The sequence below is a fragment of the Vidua macroura genome, chromosome 9 (assembly GCF_024509145.1).
Source record: "Vidua macroura isolate BioBank_ID:100142 chromosome 9, ASM2450914v1, whole genome shotgun sequence".
Classification (NCBI taxonomy): Eukaryota; Metazoa; Chordata; class Aves; order Passeriformes; family Viduidae; genus Vidua; species Vidua macroura.
Window position 1 is genome coordinate 619,898 of NC_071579.1, and position 18,295 is coordinate 638,192.

The following is an 18,295-nucleotide window of genomic DNA, read 5'->3' on the forward strand; positions in this document are numbered from 1 at the left end:
GCAGCAGGGGAAACAACCAGGGAGGCTGGGAGGAGAAAGACAGTCAACCTTTGGCAACTGGAGAGCAGTGGGAGGCAAAGGCATCTCTAAAAGCTTCCCCCGACCAGCCTCTCTCAAGGATAATAGGTCCCTTGAGCACAGGCTCCTTCACTTCTGTTTCCATGGCTCAGCTTCCCTGAGGATAGCTACCCCATATGTCAGCACAGGCTGTCCTGGGGCTGCCGGGCCAGCGCTTTGGGAGTCCCCATCCTGTGCCCAGCTGGCCCAGCCTCCAGCTGGCCCAGAGCACCAGACCCCCCCCCCCCAGTCATGGCACTGCCGGGGCTGGCAGTGAGACCAGCCCAGAGAGCTGCCACAGCAAGCAGCACCTAAAACTGTGGAGGCCTTTTCCTAATGATCACTTTCAAAGGCTGGGAAAAACATAAGGAAAACAAATCAACCACAGTATTTCAAAACTAAAAGGAAGGCTTTCATATGTTACTGACATCCCTCGCTGATTTCTTTTCTTTCTGAGGAGAAGAAAGCATTTCTGGAGGTATTTAGTTTGGGTTAAAAATGGGTTTAATCCTGTCCTTCGGGGGCAGGGAGAGAAACTGACAGGCACTTTGGGTTCAGAGCAGTCATCTCTAGAGTCCGAATATTCCTCCTTCAAGAGAAGAAAAACAAGACAAATCCACAGACTGAGGAGGACAGCCAAACAAGAAGGTGTGGTTCTGGCTTTTCTGTCTTGCTGATAGAGACTGGCCCAAACTTTGATGGGAGCAGGAGGGCCCCACTGTCCCCATATCTGACCCCATTCTATATTATTGGGTTCGAGCAAAGCCAGGGCTGCCCAAGGATGCAGGTAGACAGTGCTCTTCAAAGTGCAACAAGAACGAACACCACCAGGTCTGGGTAAAAGGGAATTTAACAGTCTTAGGTCTGTGCCTGGAGCTGTGAGTGCAAAGACCTGCCCACTGAAAGCGTGTCCTTGGTGCCTCACCTCTCCGTGCTTGTCTGGGCCCCTGCGAGGGGGCCCTGCAGCCGGGGGACACTGTGGGTCAGGCCAGGCCAGGGGTGTGGCGGCGGGTCCGGGATGCAAGGACCATTCCTCGCCATGCCAGGGCGTGCTGAGATCGGCAGGACAGACGGACGGCACGGGCGGCGCATCCCACCCTTTGGGGCCACCTGAGGCTGCCGGGCGCCCCGGGGGCGGTTCGCGGGGGCTGCGGGCGGGTGCCCGGGCTGGGACCCCGCGGGATGCCCGGAGCTCGGCCGGTCCGTGCCGGCCCGTTCCGCTGGCGGGGCCGCAGCTCCCCCGCGCGGCGCCGCCCGGCCCGGACACCCGGGCGCTCGGGGCTCCTCGCAGCTCCTCGCGGTTCTGCTGGGGCCAGAGAGCCGTGCTGGCCCGCCCGCGACCCCCCGAGCCTCCTCCAGGCGGCACAAGTCCCGGCGCGCCCAGCCTTTTTCCGCACGACAGACGCTCCGGTGTCTTCTCCATCGCAGTGACCCTTACTGGAAGCTCTCCATGGTCTCTCCTGTGGCCGGCCAGCCCCGCACTGCATGCAGCACTCCGGGTATGGCCCGTGCAGCGCTGAGGAGAGGGGAAGGATCCTCCCTGTGCCTGCTATCAGCCCTCAGCTAATGCACCCAGGACACCATCCTCCTTCTCCCCTGCCAAGGTGTGCTCCTGGCTCCTGCCCAGCCTGTTCCCTGCCTCAGAGCACCCTCAGAGCTTTCTCTGCCAAGCTGCTTTCCAAGCTGGGTGGCCCAGCACATGCTGGTGTGGGGGCTGTTACTGCCCCTAGCAGGACTCCGCCCTTCTCTGTGTTGAGCTGCATGAGGTCCCTGTCACCCCATTTTCCCCAGCCTGTCTCTGCAGGGCAGACCAAGACTCCTGCCAGTCCGAAAGGACACATGTCAGATAACTTAGGGTCAAAACCTGAAAGATCCCTAGCATCACATGGATGGGACACATCATCTTCCTTCTTATCTGGCCCAGAGGTGAGCAAGGTGAGCTACAGGCTGTGCTTGATCCTTGCATGCTCCTGGTATGTGCTGGAGCTCTTCCCAGAATCTGCGGCCTCAGCTCATATGGCTTTTGGTCCCAGGGCCTTGGGTGTCAGCACCACATCCTGCTGAGAGAGACGAGAGCCTCAGGGGGCAGGTGGTGCTTGTATTCCCACGCTGGATTCTGCGAGCTGCTGTGCCTACCAGAGGTCACAGATAGAGAGGCTGCTGGAATAATCCCCACGTTCCTGGGCTCCAAAGTGCCGTGCCTGCTGACAGCAGCAGCCAGGGCTCCTGAAGACAACGCTTCTGCAGCTGCCAAGGAGATTGGTGAGCGTATGAAGTGAGGGGTGGACTCAGCAGCTGCCACTCACCTGACACAACTTGTGGCTGGGATGGCAGGAGGTCACACAGCCTGGCAGGCGCCGCAGCAATCAGTGGCAGCGCCTCGTGCAACAGCTCCACCACACAGGTTTGCCACGGGTGCCCAGGGTGAGGGAAGCTCCCTCCTACATCCATCCGCTGAAGGAGGAAATCCATCCCATGGAGTGAATTAACCAGGCAGGAAAGCTTGTGACGTGACCCTGAGCTGCACAGCAATTTGAGAGGTTTCCCTGCTGACCTCAGCAGCAAGATTTTTTGTTTATTCTGTGAGTCAAATGATACCTGGGTGAGCAGGCACATGCTCCGGAAACCATTCTGGAGCTGTCCATGGGAGCAGGAGGCACAACTGCCCCAAGCCTGACCTTCAGCATTCCTCTGTCAGAACACCTGTGCAGGGGGAGGAGGGCTGTCCAAGCCGGAACAAAAAATGTATTTAAAAATATGTCCTAAAACCAGTTATAATAGAACTTTCCAAGAACAGTTTTTGAAGCCAGGAGCAGGCCAAGTGAGTTGCACTGTGTCAGGTGGGTTAGCTGGCTGGGATGAGCCCCAGGCTTCCTAGGCAGGTCTGTCCCATCCGTAAGAGCTTATGAGAGCAGCTTAAGGCTGGGTTTAGGAGAACTTGCCCTAAGCTGAGCTGCACAGGCACTGATTACAAAGCTCAGGCACTGATTACTGCAGTGTGAGGAAAGTGGGATTTCATACAAGTTCTGCCTTACGATGATATTATACTGAAATTCCTGGCTTTCTGTTCCCATTCACTAAACAGTGGCAGATGCTGGGCCTGACATTTTCCCACCAGTGTCAAAGACTTTTGGGATTCACCTGGGCTTTCCTACACATCAAGGGATTCTGTCCTGTGCCAGCACTGGTACCTACAGAGTACCATGGAGTCCCCTGCTCCATGGCTACCCCATGCATGGCACAGCCAGGAAAACAGCTCTGGCTATTAGTCCTGGTTTGAACAGCACAGAAGGTGACAAAGAAATCCAGTGGGTAAATATAAGGGTGTATCCATACCTCTGGCCCCTAACTCATACCCAGCACCTTCAGGGATGCAGCTGTTCCATCCCGCCTCCCTGAGATGCCAGCTGATTGTACCCATCCCCGCTTCACACTGTAATTAATCCTGGCCCCTGTGATCAAGGTGAGGTTCTGCCTTGCTGTGTTTCAAAATACAAATCTCCTTGAGCACACACATGCCATTCCATCAGGCACGTGCCCTCTGTGCCGCGTGGGGCTGTGCAAGACAGTCCCTGGGTTTTTGAGGCCACTTGGCCACCATCAGTGCCCTGCCTCACAGCACACTTCCATCACACCCACACACTGCCAGGCTGCTCCATCAGCACTCGGACACGCGGGGATTCTCGGCTTCTGGGCCACTTGGGAAGGATCAGCATGTCCTCCTGCCCCTCTCTGTTTGCACATCCCACCCTTCAGCAGGAGGCTGTGACAGGAAGGGTGTGCAGAGGATTCCCCGCTGACAAGTGCCATGCCCAGGCACTGCACGTGTGTGCCCTCGCTGCCCTTGGCACGGTGGCTGCACCAGCTGGCCCTGGGACAACTCTCACAACAAGCAACACTGCTAGTGACCAACTTCTGGCACAAAATGAGTAGATTTAGACAAAAGCCCTGATTTACCACGCTGCTGCAGAAGGACAGCAATCTCTCCACGCAGCCCTAACTGCAGCAGCCTGCCCTGCCCACACACCTTCCCCCTCCCCTGAAACCCCTCCACGTTCCCCTGTCTCCATGCTGGCCTCAGAGTAGCCCTGTCAAGACAGGGCAGGGGATAAGAAGGGCCCTCAAGGGGAAGCAGGGCCTTGTGGTAGCTACAGAACTACTCAGGGACGAAGCAAGGAAGCAAAACCTTCTGTTTCAGTCTCTCAGACAGAAAACCCCACTAGAAGTTTCTGGGGAAATCTCCAACTTGGAGAAAAGTGAGGCTCTAAGGACTGGCTGGATTCAGTTCTTTTGGCTCCAGGGAAACCAGCCTGGCTGACCCACATGAATCCCAGCTGTGCTGGTACCCGCCTTGCAATGTCCCCCTTGTTATTACCCTGCTCTGCTCTCTCCTGAGCTGAACCGTGGACCTGAGAGGTACGGGGACAGTGCAGGGAGAGCCGGGCAGAGCCTGCGCACCCCAGCCAGCCTGCAGAGGCTGCTGGAGGTCAACATTCAGCACTGCTGGCAGAGTGAGCACGGGCCAGGTCCAGGACAGCCTGTCCTGCTCCAAGCAGCGCTTCTGAGGTGTCCGGGCCACCGTGGTTGGACCCCCAGCTCACACAGCAGTGCTCTGATAAACTTTGGGAAAGCTGACCTTTGTCCTGCAGCAATCAAATCCTTCATGAACACCTCGCTGAGGGATGCATGGGCAGGGGAAAAAGGTGGAGAGAAAATAGGGATTAGCAAGGCCTGATAAAAACATGACCTCTCCCTGACAGTGTCACAACTGACAGTATTGACAGGTCCCTGGGGAATGAATGAGCTCAGCTCCTCAGGCAGGGAGCTGCGAGCATCAGCCTGACCAGCAGCATTCAGGGAAGGTGATTGATTGAGTGGGATGTGCTGGGACAGGTTTCTCCAGCAGTCACCACATACCAGCAGCACCTGCCACTGAGGTGCCCTGGGCAGCACATCCAGAGATGGCACCAGTGCCAGCACCACCAAACCTGTCCAGCATCACCTGGGAGTCCTGGTCATGTCCAAAGGAGGATGGTGAAGGGCCTGGAGGTGAAGCCACGTGAGGAGCAGGGAGGTCACTTTGCTTGATCAGCCTGGAGAAGAGGAGACTGAGGGGAGACCTCATGGCAGTCTACAGCTTCCTCACAAGGGGAAGTAGAAGGGCACCAATCTCTTCTCTCTGATGACCAGCAATACAACCTGAGGGAACAGCAAGAAGCTGTGTCCAGCAAGGCTCAAGTTGGATATTAGGAGAAGATTCTTCACCCAGAGAGTGGTTGGGCATTGGAACAGGCTCTCCAGGGAAGTGGTCATGCCTGCCAGAGTTTCAGAAGTGTTTGGACAATGCTCTCAGGCACATGGTGTGATTCCTGGGGTGTCCTGTGCAGGGCCAGGAGTTGTGCTTTGATGATCCTTGTGGGCCCCTTCCAACTCCATGACTCTATGGAACCTGTTCCAACATGCTCTCTGTTTGCCCTGGGATTCCAACAGCAGATCACTCTGCCATGGCCACTGCCTGCACCTCACTGAAGATCCTGCAGGCTTTTGGGGCCCAAGAGGTGTTGGAGAGGACACCTTCATACCACCAGCTTCCACCCCCACCACCTCAGCTCCATGCTCCCCCTTCTCCCCCGTGTCCTTGCCAACTCTGCTGCTCTGCACCCCAACAGTGTTCCCTGTCCAAACAGGGTTTGGGAAAAGAGGTAAGAGCAGAAGCTGGACCCAGCTCCCAAACTGCACAGAGAATAACTGCGCGTGGAGGAGCAACAGCAACTGCAGGAATGTCCCACCCTCGTTGTCCCTCCTCATTAAGCACTCCTCCTGCGACACCAGGAACACTGGAAGGGCTTTGTTAGTGATGGAAATGCCAAAGGCCATCACCACGTTGGTGGGAGGAACCCACTCGTGCCCATGAGGCTGAGGTGGCTGCACCCAACTAGAGCTGCCTGCTGGACTGTCCTGCTGCTGGCTGATTCACTGGCCCCATGCCTGGGGTTCAGAAAGGCAAAGGTCAGTCCCAGCAGGACTTTGGGTCCCTCTGCATATGGCAGAGGGGTCCCCCAAAGCCCCTCTGTGGGACAGGGTATATGCCAGAGCACCCACCCCGTGCAGAGCAGGGAGCTCAATCATGGGTTTCCCCATGGCTGAGCACCCAAGTGCTACACTAACCCCACACACTGTCCCTCTTGGACACAGCTCACCCTACAGCAGATGTCTGGTTAAGAGGATGGACGTCTTCCCTCAGGTGCCCAAGGCCAGCACTGGATACAGAACCCTCACAGCTGAGGGCACAAAAGGAGGGCAGAAGAACGGCTAGCACCATGTGGCCCTGCAGGGAGCCAAGAGGCAGCTTGTTAATGCCTTGCCTCTTCCTGCCCCAGCAGGGACATCCCTGACCAGGGACTGCCAAAGCCCACGTCACCATGGGCCGTAAGAAAGCACCTGCAGATGTGACCCACTGCCTGTGTACAAGAGCCATGCCCAAGCTACCAACTGCTCCTGCCATTTGAACTTCTCTGACCTTGTCCCAGTGTTCCCAGCCTAAACATGAGCTGGGCTCCTCTCCCCGACTGCACTGACCCTGCCCTCTGCCACTGCCTGGCAGTGAGCCCAGGGCCTCCATCCCTTCTGTTCTCTGACACTTCTGCTGTCACATGCACCTGAGTCACACCTCCCACAACATTCTGCCTGCTCCTGTCCACAGACTCAAGTGACAACACATTCCCTTCCACATTCCCAGACAAGAATGCCTATTATGAGCTGGGCACAGCAGGAAAAGCCTGAGTCAATCCAAGAGCTGCCCAAAGCCAAGGAAGCCAGGACCTGCTGAAAGGTATTCAAGGAATTCAAGGCAGGGATGAGATGCAGCCCTCCTGAGCTGTGGCAGCTGCTGTCAGGCAGAGCGTGGGGAGGTAGAGTGAGGATCTGCTCTGCTTCGAGTTAGTGTTAGTGGCCAACAAGAAACCCCTGGCACCTGGAGGCCATGCTCACCCATGCCAGGGCTCTACAGGCCAGCCAGGACAGAGCAGCATCCCTACAGCCTCCACACACTGCTGCTTGGAAGTGACTTATCCAAACCATCGCAGCCAGTGTGGCTTTTGCTGGCTCACCAAGAATGAGCCACCTTCTGCTCAGATGACAAAGGCACTGAATATTGCTGCACCTGCCATGTGCTGCCCAGAGCTGTGCCAGCCACGGTGACTCACGGAGCTTCCAAGGGACACGGCTCCCACTAAGCCCAGCTGAGCTGACCAAAGCTTCTTCTGAGACAGACGGAAACACAGGGAAGGCCAAGTATGGAGCTGTGCCTCCATGGTACACCATCTTTGTCTTTAGTAGCTTCTCCTTCACCAAAGAGGGTCCTACACACACGTTCAGCATCTGTGCTGCCTTGCACAGCCTGAGCCCGGGCTGAGTACCCAGCCACGCTCCTGTTTGCTGTGCTTGAGGCAGCTCGAAGGGAGAAATGAATGCACAGTAAGCAGCTCAGCTGCTCTGCCTCAAGGTGAATGTCGTCTGCCTGCCCTGTTGTCTCACCTGCTAGCACTTTGGTTTGATACAAGCCCTTGCATCTGCAGAGGAGTTCTGGCAGGGCAGCCTTTCCAGACCCCTCTTGCTGAGCACTGGTGCCAAAAATGTTAATTACAGCATCACTGCCCCTCCAAGCTCTGCTCGTACACAGGAGCATTGACTGATGAGCATAACAAGGAATTTACCACTCATTCTGATTCTTCTCACAAGTTGTTCCTCAACTCATCTGCCAGTTACCTTTTTGATTTCTCCTCTGAGCACAGCTCCATCTTTCAGAGTGGTGCTGACAATCTTCCCTGACTCTAGAGGCAGTCTTGGCTCTACAGTTTGCCCATTCTCAGCAAAACCCACCCAGATCCAGGTCCCTCTCGTCTCTTCCCTGCCAGCCAGACAGGTCATGCTGCTGCAACACTCTCAGAGTGGCTTCTCCCTGTTTCTCACCCAGCTCTTCAGAGCTGTGTGCCTCCTCTCCCCACTCTGGGCAGCTCCCCTCCAGGACTTTCAACATCAAAGTTGCCATCTGCTAAGCCTGGATCTTTCCAAACAGCCTGGCTGTATTACATCCACCTGCATAGGGGACATGCCAGTCCTTGTTGTTCTCTTCCACCCCATTCCCTTCCCTTCCTGGAGAGGCAAAGGTCACCCAGCAATGGGATTTCAGCTCTGACACGCCGATCTCAAGCTTTCTCCTTCCTTGGCCAGGACTCAGGTCTCACCCACCCTCCTGTTATCCATGCCCTACACAGCTGAAAGCCAGTTGGGCTGAAAGGCAATGGAGAACTCGGGCTGTGTTTGGAGCAAGGCAATGCGTTTGCTCACAAAGGTGAAAAACCAGTGGCTCAGGATGAGGCGGAGTTGTGAGATATCCGATCACACAGCTGATTGTGCAGGGTTCCACAGAGCAACCACCATGAGTTTTCACACTTGAAGACCTGCCCTGGAGGTTCTCTGGAAAGCTCCATATCCAAGGATCACAAAGAGCAAGCTCCTGTGTTAGCAGTGATTCATGGCTGCCACTGCCAGCTCTTCCCTACCCCAGCTGGAATTTCTCACCACCCTGCACCACAGGGCCCTGTGGTCCAGGCAGGACCTGTTTTCATTGCACAGAGGAGTCAGGTCCAGCTGAAAGGGATTAAGCTCAATTAAGCACAGGCATCTGCTGGCCAGGAGCAGAGCATGAGGAGCCATCCTCCCCTGCTGAATGGCACATCCACAGCAATGGCCAGTGCTTCTCAGTTCTTCTCACAGCCAGCTGCGGGGTGGGCAGCCAAACTTTGGGAGCAGCCAACACCTGAGCCACCCTTTGGGCAGTCCCTGTTTCAGGGATACAGGTCCTACCTGTGCCTTCAGGACAAAAGACAAAATGTGGGAGGTGGTTACAGTTCCCACCCCACAAAACAGTCCCATCCTTTGTGTGCAAAGACATCCAGCTTCTCACCACATGGAGAAGAGGGGCAAAAAGTGAGGTTGAGCACAACCAAGTCTTTTTCTACAGAAAGGCATGGACACTGATGCGTGGGGGTCACAAAAGCAGGCAGGAACCCCTGTGGAGAAGCAGGGACCTGTGACAAGTGCTGCAGAACAGTGGAGCACCTCCTCCCACTGAAGAGCATTCCTCTGGAGACACCTGGGCTGGCTGTGCCTCTCCAGCTCCATGCAGCACCAAACTTGTGGGAAATCACAAGTGTATGCCTGTTGGAACCCAGGACACCCCTCTGGCTGCCCTGGATGGCTCGAGCCTCTGGCAGGGGGCTCAGAGACCTTGGCACAGTGTCAAGAACACCTGTGGCTTTGATTTTAGCCCGTGGAAAAAGCCGCCAACTTTACATGAAGAATTACAAACCACAAAGGTTTGAGTAGTGTGGTAGTTGAATTAACACAGGGTGAAAAAGTAGAATTTTGGGGCTTTTTAGAATGGGGTTCAAGGGGACAAGATGGAGGGATTTGGGCATGTCCTGACCTTCTTCTCCTTCTCCTTGCCCTCCATGTCTCGCTGTGCTGGTGACACTTTTCTATTGGTTTAAGGTACAGACACACTGCCCAACATCAATGACAGACATTGGCACGTTATTGTAACCATGGCACACGGAGTTTTTGGTATAAAATGTGAACACTGCCCTGAGGGCAGACAGAATGCCATGGCCGAGCTGCTGGACAGAGCTCAGCAGGGCAGAGAGAGAATGTTCTAGAGAAGGGAAAATAAACAGCCTTGAGAAGCCGACCCTGCGCATTCAGACTCCTTCTTTGGCTGCACGGGCTGGGAAACAAAAGGACTTCTACACTTTTGGGGTCATCCCGACACACGGACCCCAAGATCTGCCATCTTTCCAGGTCATTCCACTCTCCAGGGCTCAGCCTGTGCTTTAGCACCTTTTATTCCTTCTTCGTGTCACTCTGAACAGGAAGCTGAGCTCGAGGTCTCCAGAGGCCACTTTGCACCCACACCAAGGACAACCATGGACAACTGTCCCTCACTACTCCTGAATCCCACATGTGCATCTCCCAGCACGGAGCACACATCTCAGTGCACCAAGTGCCACCACAGCAACCAAGGGGAAGCTAAACCATGCAGCAGGCCGAGCTCGCAGCAGGACAGAAAAACACGTCTTCTCTAACCCTGAGCTGCAAATCCTCAAGGGAGAGCTACAGAGAATTTTTAAGACGAACCAGGAACAAATTTATAGCTTTATTGACACCAGTGTCATGGGTAAAGACTCATCCTCTCCCCTCATCAGCCACTGCATGCTCCATAGGCAAAAAGCACTTGTCCCATCCCATCCCTGCTTTTCCTGTTAAATGTCCAACTTCATCCTACAGCCACACTTGAGATAAAACCTGAAAGGTCCTTCCTCTGGTCATCAACCTCTGCCCATCCAAGAAATTTTCCCTTTTTCCAAGCTTTAAGAAAAAAAAAATCCCAACAGAACCACCAAACCCATATATCAGAAAACATTTATTTTTCTTAAGTGTGCTAGATTATGCAAAGCTACATCTTCTAGGATCTCCAGACCTCACTGCATTCAAATCCTAAGCCTGGCAGAGCTGCAGTGCCAGCTGGCACAGGGCATAAGACCCCTGACCCTCCCATTCCCCACTAAGTTGCACTCAGCTCAGAAGCATTATGTCAGACTGTGTTCTGAGTAACACTTGCTATTTAATTTATCTCAGCCCAAGGAGAAAATGAGGCAGGGAAAACAAATGACTGAGTGCCTCTGCATTTGGGGTAGGGGGGAATCCTAAAGGTGAAGGTGGTGAGTGTTACCTGCTACAGCTCAGGGCAGAAGCGCAGCAAGGCTCAAGGTGCTCACCTAAAACCAGCCAAGGCAACGTGCTTCATCTCCTCCAGAACACGGATGCTGTGGGGAAGAGAACCAGCCACTGACTTTCCCTGTGAAGAAGGGAAGGCACTCCACCAGAAACAGAGGGTTTTGATCCCAGAGTGTTTCAGGACACAGCTGAACAAAGCCACAGAATCCAGATCTGGTGCTGGGACTGGCTTTAATGCATTTAAATAAACACCCACATAAGCACAGACCAATCTGCTTCACAGCTCTGAACAGCTACAGCCACAGCTGAGGGAAGCACCACCCCACAGCGGCCAGCTCCTCACTCTGTTCCACTGCCAGGCCAAAACCCAGTACATTCCTACCCAAACTAGTGCTGGTGGGCTCAGGTCTTCACACAAGGCTAAGCTGGGAGGGTCTCCTCAGCCCAAACTCAAGACTGAGACACCTCTGCTGCCGGTACCACCCCGCTGGCAGTCCCCCTCTGTTCTCCAGTGGAAGAGATGAAGTTAAAAAATGAAAGCAATATTCTTTAAATCTGTATCCCTGCAAGCCAACTGCATGAAGAGCCTGGATTCTCCTGGCTGCCAGTTCTGTGCAGGTTTCCCACCCAGAGCCCTGAGCTACCCCTCTTTGTGGGCACGCTGGCAGGAGAGCCTGCAGCACAGCCTTCCTCTAAGAGCACCTGAGCCCAGGCAGCCCCAGGGAAGCGCCTGGGCTCCCCTGCCAGGGAGCATTAAACCAGCAATTATGTGACACAGCAGGGTGAGCCAGCACCAGAGACACCTCCCAAGAGCCTAAGGCTGGGAAATAGCCTCAGACTTCCCAGCGGTGCTCAGCACACAAAACCACACTGGAGTCTTCAGAAATCACCCCTGTCGTTCCTTAACTAAAGAAGTAAGCCCAAAAAGGTGGTTAACAGCTCTTCTGTGGCAAAGAGGAAAGACTCCACACCTCTCAGGTATGCACAGGCAACAAATTAAATTTCCTTCCAAGCCTCCAAGTCAAAAGTAGATGGATATTGGAGTAAAAACACCACTGCATCAAGGACAACTCAATTTCAGTCATTTATTCATTACAGCACTTGAAGTTACTTGGTGGCAGGTACTTGGTGAAGGTCCCCCAGATAAACAACAGGAAGAATGGTTGGTACAATAGATTTATATAAAAAGAGTTAAACAGCTAAAACAACATGGTAACCTCTCACTCTTGCTCAAAACAGAGCAGACTGGCCCTGAGTGCAGGTTAACATCATCCTTTCAAGCCAGTCATGGTTAAAACCCTCAAGTGCCCATACCCAGGGGACAGCAAGGCATCTGTCCTCACAGTTGAGGCAGGCGTGTGCTTCTCAGGCCAGCTCTTCAGGAGCTTGGTTTCAGCTGCTGTGCAGACCCTGCCTGCCAGTAAGGCTCAATCTCGTTGAGCAGGTCTGTAGAGCCAGCCCCAGCTTTAGTAAACAAGTGTAATGGCAGCTCTGCTGAAGAGGAGCCTTCAAGTACATCAGGATCAGCCACAGGTGATGAGTTTGAGCCATCTACAAACACCAGCAGAGCCAAGATGCAGGGCAGCACCCCAGACTGCTGCCTTTACTGCACCGAGCCAGATGGAAACCACAGGTTTTGAGGCTGTTCCTGAGCCACACACAGCTCAGTCATGCTTCTGCAAGACACCACTTTGCAACTGTGTTAGGACAGACTCTGCCTATTCGAGGTCTCCAGTTTTATGCCAAAAGAAAAATCCCACAGCAAAAGATCTAAGTATTTCTCTTCAGTTTTCACATTTCCATTTTCAGGAACTGTTCACCTTCTGTCGAGAAGGAAGATTGTGTCTGAAGCTGTGCCTGCAGAACAGCTGGCAACACAGGTAGCACCAGAATGAAGAAATCCCATGTTACTGATACAAGACTCTCACCCCACTGAGACTAGCTTTACTTAATCTAAGAGATCACGGTATTTCTCTAGAGTCTGCTCCTCCAGTTCTATCAGCTTCTGGTAAAGTTTCTCAGCAGTGTCTTCATCCACATCCATCTGGAAGGCAAGGAAACAGCATTGTGAGACCATCACCTTGGTGGTAGCCAGTGCAGACACCGAGGGCAGCTCTGGGGATAAGCAGGGTGCATTTCCAGAGCTTCTACCCTCACAGACAGCCAGCTAAAGACACCTGTCACCAGAGCATAAGCCAGAACATATTTTGGGGAAGTATCATTACACACTTAATCTGTTCTTCCATTCACTTCCAACCATCACTTCCATTGTCTTCCAGACTCCAGCCTAAGCCAGGAGTTACTCTAGGAAACACTGCAGATAACCCCACTTCTTGGCATTCAACAAGCATCTTCCTTCCACTCCAGGCACAGGACACCCTTGGCACCAGCCCCCCCCATACAAAGCAGATGGCAGGCCCCCAGCCAAGCCCCTTGCAGCACAAAGCTCTCTCTCCACTGACCTTTCGAGGCTCCACATAGCACTTCCCCAGTCCAGAAGTACAGCTGTGGTATTTGACAAGAGAATCCAGGTACTCTGGCTTCTGTTTGAACAGCCACACCTGGGAAGAACAGCACAAAGATGTACAAGTCCAGCACAAACTGTCCCAGCCACGCCTGTGGGCAAAGACCTGACTGCCAGCAGACACAGGAGACACCACAGGTGCTCCCACCAAGCAGGGAAAGATGTGATATGTCAAGTTCTGAGCTGGCTCCCTTCAGATGTGACCTACCTGAGCCAAGAGTAATGGAGGTTTCTGCTAAAGCAGTTCAGCATGGCTGAACTTGCTTCCACTGTGCTTGAGACACACTGTGCCCCCCATCACCCACCTCCATCCCCTGTGCTGCACATCATTCTCCCCGGTCAGGATGTTTTCCCAAAATAATTTATTTTATGGGTACTGGGTGAAGGCTATAGAGCACCACGTGGCCGATCAGCCCTGGGGACAGCTGGCTCCCCACACTCACTGCTGTGTGGTATTTGGGGGTCAAATACAGCACCTACCCACAGCCTTGCTGACAGGCTCTTCGCTCGAGCCGCAAGACCCCAGAAGAGCTACTCAGAAGGAAGCAATGTTAAAATCAAGTTGTGAACTACTTACGTGAGCTTCTGCTCCGTTATAGGGTGTCAGAGTGTAAGTTTTGGCAAAAAATCGGATCTGAGGGGAAAAGGAGGACATGGCAGAATTTGTACTGTGGCCCAACATTTGTTGGCAAGCCCTGAGCAGCCCAAACACTCCAGATAATCTGCTAGGGGTACAAATGCTTCTCAAACTGGGCAACAGGTAACACTGCACACTGACTAAAGCATCCCTTTATCACCACAAACTGCTTTCTGGAGCCCCCCAGCAAGTGTCACTCCACGGTCCCACACAGAGTTCACCCCAAGGCAGGAGCAACAGGACACACACACACCTTGCAGGTGCCTCTTCTGGAAGGGTCTCAAGGGCAGGAATGGCAGGAGGCAGAGGGGATCTGCAGGACTGCCAGCTTTGAGGACAGCTGAGAAGGCATTGCCTCTCTGCTGCCAGGAGAAATGTGATCCGTCAGGATCAGCTGCTGCAATTGGGGCAGCTTAAGATGAAAGGCAAGAGCATCAAGGGTCAGAAGAGGCAGCCTTCAGGCACAGAACCTGGAAAGCTGAAGGCCAGAGGAAGAAAGGCAAGGGAGCTCTGGGGAAGCAGGGGGAGAGGCAACAGAGAGCAGGAAGCTTTGCTTTCCATAGGGTTGGAAAGAAAACAACACTGCCTTCTAGAGGAATGGAAAGAACACCACTGAAAAACAGGTTGTTCTAGAAATGAACAGCATCTCAAAGCACAGGGCCAAGTTGGGGCCACATCCTGAGCTCTGCTGCCAGCAAGCTAATGGCGTTTCACAATCCCAAACAGAACTAGCAAACCTTCCAAGGGGAGCCTTGACAAACACTGCTGTAGCTGAAGGCCTGAACCCTGCCCCTCTGAAGTGTCCAGCACCAAACCCCCAAACTCAGCTTGGAAACTGGGGCCCCAAGATGAGAAGGGGAAGGTTTACAGAGGGTCCAGCCTGCCCAGCCCAACAGAAGGAAGAAATCTACACCAACGCAGGCAGCAAGGAGCCAGAAGTGTGCTGTACATCACTTGCAGTGAAGTGTGTCACAGCCCAAAACCAGCCAGGACATCCATCCACTCACCAGCCACATGATGGGCATTAGCAGCTTCCACAGGAAAACAGGCAAAATTCTGTATGTCATGTTGGACATAACGAGCCCAGGACAAACAACACTGGAATACAGACCCTGCAGAGAAGAAACCAAGTCAGTGTGCAATTACACCACAGTTAAAAGAATGGGTCATGCTCCTTCCCTCCCAGACCTCCTCAGCAAGAGAGGGTGTGTACAGACACCAGACAGTGACAGTCCACTAAGTACCAGAGCAGAGAGCAATTAGATGTAGTGACTTTTAAGAGGTCCAAACTGGAAAGGTTTGTGTTAGACCCATGCCCATTACATACCCCCAGGGTAGAAAATGCAGCCTCCTGGTGCAATCTCCATACAGCTCAGCAGCCACAGCAGATATCCCACAAACTACAGCCCACTCAGACCAAAAACTGCCTCTTCTTTAATATATAAGGGCTCAGCCTTCTGGGACTGAACCATTTTCTCCAGGAGTGTTTGAGAATGGCACAACCACCACTGCTGGACCAGGGCTGCAGCTGCCAACACAGCCCATCAATCCCCCACAACAGGGGAGGCAGGTTGCTTGTACAGCTCACTGGTGAACCTGAGCAGCAGCACAGAGCCACCAGCAGAGCTTGCAGCTCCAGTGCTTGCAGGCAGCACTGCCAGAGCAGCCCTGTGCAGATAGGCAGGGACACCTGAAAAAAGCAGAGGCTCTTTGCTCTTTAACATCAGTTCTGATCTAAAGAGAAGAGCTTGCAAGGTAAGAACCACTCCCAAAACCTCCCGCTTTGGGAAGTTTTTCTGGCAAGAACTCCAGAATCTGGCAATCCCTCTGGCAGATTCTCTACCCCCTACACCACCAGTTCAACCTCAGCCATTTTTAGTTCTTACCTGTGCATTAAGGAACACATCACATTGCTATGAGTGAATGAATGCAACTAGGTAACAACGACGTCATGATAATTACAAACAGTAGCAGCTCATTAGGTTTCTGCAGCAACACAAACCCCATCATCACCTGGCCATTAAATTTCCTGTTCAGAACCACACTTGTCAGGTCAGTAGCATATTTAGAGGAACTGTATGATTCCTGCCCCTTGGCATGCTGATAGTCAGAGAGGCTGAAGGCAGACTCCCTGGCATTGCTGGAGGAGGTCCAGATGAGTCGTGAGGGCTTCTCATTACCGCAGAGCAGAGACTGAAGCTGACGAACCTGGAAAAAGAATTGTTAACTTATTTAACACAGCAGCTTCCCAGTCTTAGGGTATAACTTCACAGCACCTAAGGCTGTGAGCTTCTCTCAGCTTTCTCAGCCAGCTTATCCTAGACTAGCCAAAAGCAAACACTTGCATGAGCAGCTGTCATTCTGCTGGACAGCTCAGCTGAGCACCTCAGAATTTAATACAGCCAAGCCTTAGCATTTATCCGGGATGGAGAACTACATATGATCGACTTCTGTCTGCTGGCTCACTAGAGTAACCTCAAAATTATATAAACTCTTGCAATAAAAGTCACCATTTATCGCTATTTAGACAAATGCCAAGGCCTTTGCCCTGTCATTCTTCATCTGTCAGGCTGCAGCCTCCACCAGCATCTGAACCTGTGAGATCTGTACTGCCCAGACCCATCACTACCTACATCAAACATCAGACTGAGGGTTTAGTCTTCATACGAAGCCTCACCAGCATAAAGTGTCCAAAGAGGTTGGTAGCAAACACCTCCTGAAGCCCATCTCCATTCAGCCTGTCCGTCTGGGTCATGATGCCTTCGGCAGTGGTCAGCATGTGGAGCACCTTCCTGGAAGCCAAGAACAGGAGATAGTGAGGAACACTGCCAGGAGGAATCTGCCACTCCCCCCCTTCAGCAGTAGCCCCCATCTCACAGGCTCCACACAGCTTCACACAGATATTCAAGGGCAATATCAAACCATGAAAAAAATAGATGGGAAAGGTATAGAGAGTGTCCCAGGCCCTTTATTTGCAAGTGCCTCAATACTGACTGAACCAGAGAAGACTTGTCCCTTCAATTTCTCATGGTAAGCAACTGTTAGAAACAACGCCTTCCCTCGTTTCACGCTCAGATAATTTAATTAAGCTCCAGGACTGAGCCAAGCCCTTGGGCCATGCCTAACGCAGGCGAGGAAATCAGTCAGGCACCGGTGCTCAACACCCCAACAGTTCTGTTAGACTCACACGAGTCACTGTGCTGCTCGGCTCAGCCTCCCCGTGCTGCCCATGGAACAGCAATGCTCACACCAGCACCACGAGCTTCACAAAGTACTGTGACCCACAGCTACAGAAACCCACGCTGGCATCACAACAACAGCAAGGAGACACGGAGCTCAACAGAGCAGCACTTCTCACGCAGCGGCAGGGGGCTACAAGCTTTGGGCGACCTCTTGCCCTTCCCACGCCCTCAGCAGGCCTCACAGCCGGGAGCAGAGGGGGCACTGATGCCCCGGCACTCAGCCGACAAACCCACCCCTCACAAGAGGGTGCATCCCGCCGGGACGTGCCCTGTCTCACACCAGGGAGGGAGACAGGCTCCGCAGCACGGGACCCAAGAGCACAGCGCCGCACAAGTGCTCCCCACAGGCAGGGGGCTGGAACCCCCGGCAGCATCGCCTACCCGCTCAGGAGACCGTGCCAGAGAGCCTTGAAGTTCACATGCGGGTTGGGCATGATCCCCGCGTTGAGGTAGACAAAGTCCAGGCGCTGGAACCTGCGTGGAGAAGGGCACAGGAGCCGGGGTGGGAGCGGGGTCAGAGGGGTCGCTGGGGTGGAGCGCGGGCAGGGGGCGGCCGATGGGGGCACACCCCATACCTGCAGCGGAGCTCACGGGCGGCCCGCAGGACGGAGGCCAGGTTACCCAGGTCCACCTCCACGGTGGACACCTGGGCGGCGGGGTGGGTGGCCAGGATGAGGTCCCGCGTGGCTTCGCTCTTCTGCTCGTTGCGGCAGGCGATGCAGAGGTGGATGCGGCCATCCTCCTCCAGCAGCCGCTGGCACAGCGCCAGCCCCACGCCGCTGCAACGGGACGGTGTCAGAGAGAGCCCTGCCCAGGCCAGGCCTGCCCGCCCCTCCCGTCCCGTCCCGTCCCTCAGCGCCGCTCACCCGCTCGCGCCGGTCACCAGCACCACACGCTCCATCGCTGCCCCGCGCCCGCCGCCCCCGCCTTATAAGCGCTGCCCGCGCCCGGCCCCGCCCCGCCCGGCCCCGCAGCCAATCGGCGGGCTGCAGGGGGGCGGGGCCCGCGCCGCCGGTGGCGTGATGGTGAGCCGAGCGC

The 18,295-nt window shown here is 54.2% G+C and overlaps 1 protein-coding gene across 2 annotated transcripts; it reads right to left on the reverse strand.

Annotated features, from left to right (window-relative positions):
- Window positions 1–11,925: 11,925 nt before the first annotated feature.
- On the reverse strand, window positions 11,926–18,204 carry HSD17B7 (hydroxysteroid 17-beta dehydrogenase 7). 2 transcript variants are annotated; one of them, XM_053985643.1, is made up of 9 exons: window positions 18,124–18,204; window positions 17,833–18,036; window positions 17,639–17,731; window positions 16,693–16,807; window positions 16,029–16,223; window positions 15,023–15,127; window positions 13,956–14,012; window positions 13,317–13,415; window positions 11,926–12,898 (listed from the first exon to the last, which is right to left on the reverse strand). In XM_053985643.1, the coding sequence occupies exons 1-9, from the start codon at window positions 18,156–18,158 to the stop codon at window positions 12,803–12,805; spliced, it is 999 nt and encodes a 332-aa protein (XP_053841618.1). In that variant the 5' UTR covers window positions 18,159–18,204; the 3' UTR covers window positions 11,926–12,802. The 2 variants fall into 2 exon arrangements, with proteins under 2 accessions (XP_053841618.1, XP_053841619.1); XM_053985644.1 differs by lacking the exon at window positions 13,956–14,012.
- Window positions 18,205–18,295: the final 91 nt, after the last annotated feature.

Coding starts and splice junctions, on each gene's coding strand:
- HSD17B7 (XM_053985643.1), bottom strand. CDS start 18,158: ATGGAGCGTGTGGTGCTGGTGACCGGCGCGAGCGG. Junction 18,037..18,123: donor CTGGTGACCGGCGCGAGCGG/GTGAGCGGCGCT, acceptor GTCCCGTTGCAG/CGGCGTGGGGCTGGCGCTGT. Junction 14,013..15,022: donor TAATGCCCATCATGTGGCTG/GTGAGTGGATGG, acceptor TTTTCCCCTCAG/ATCCGATTTTTTGCCAAAAC.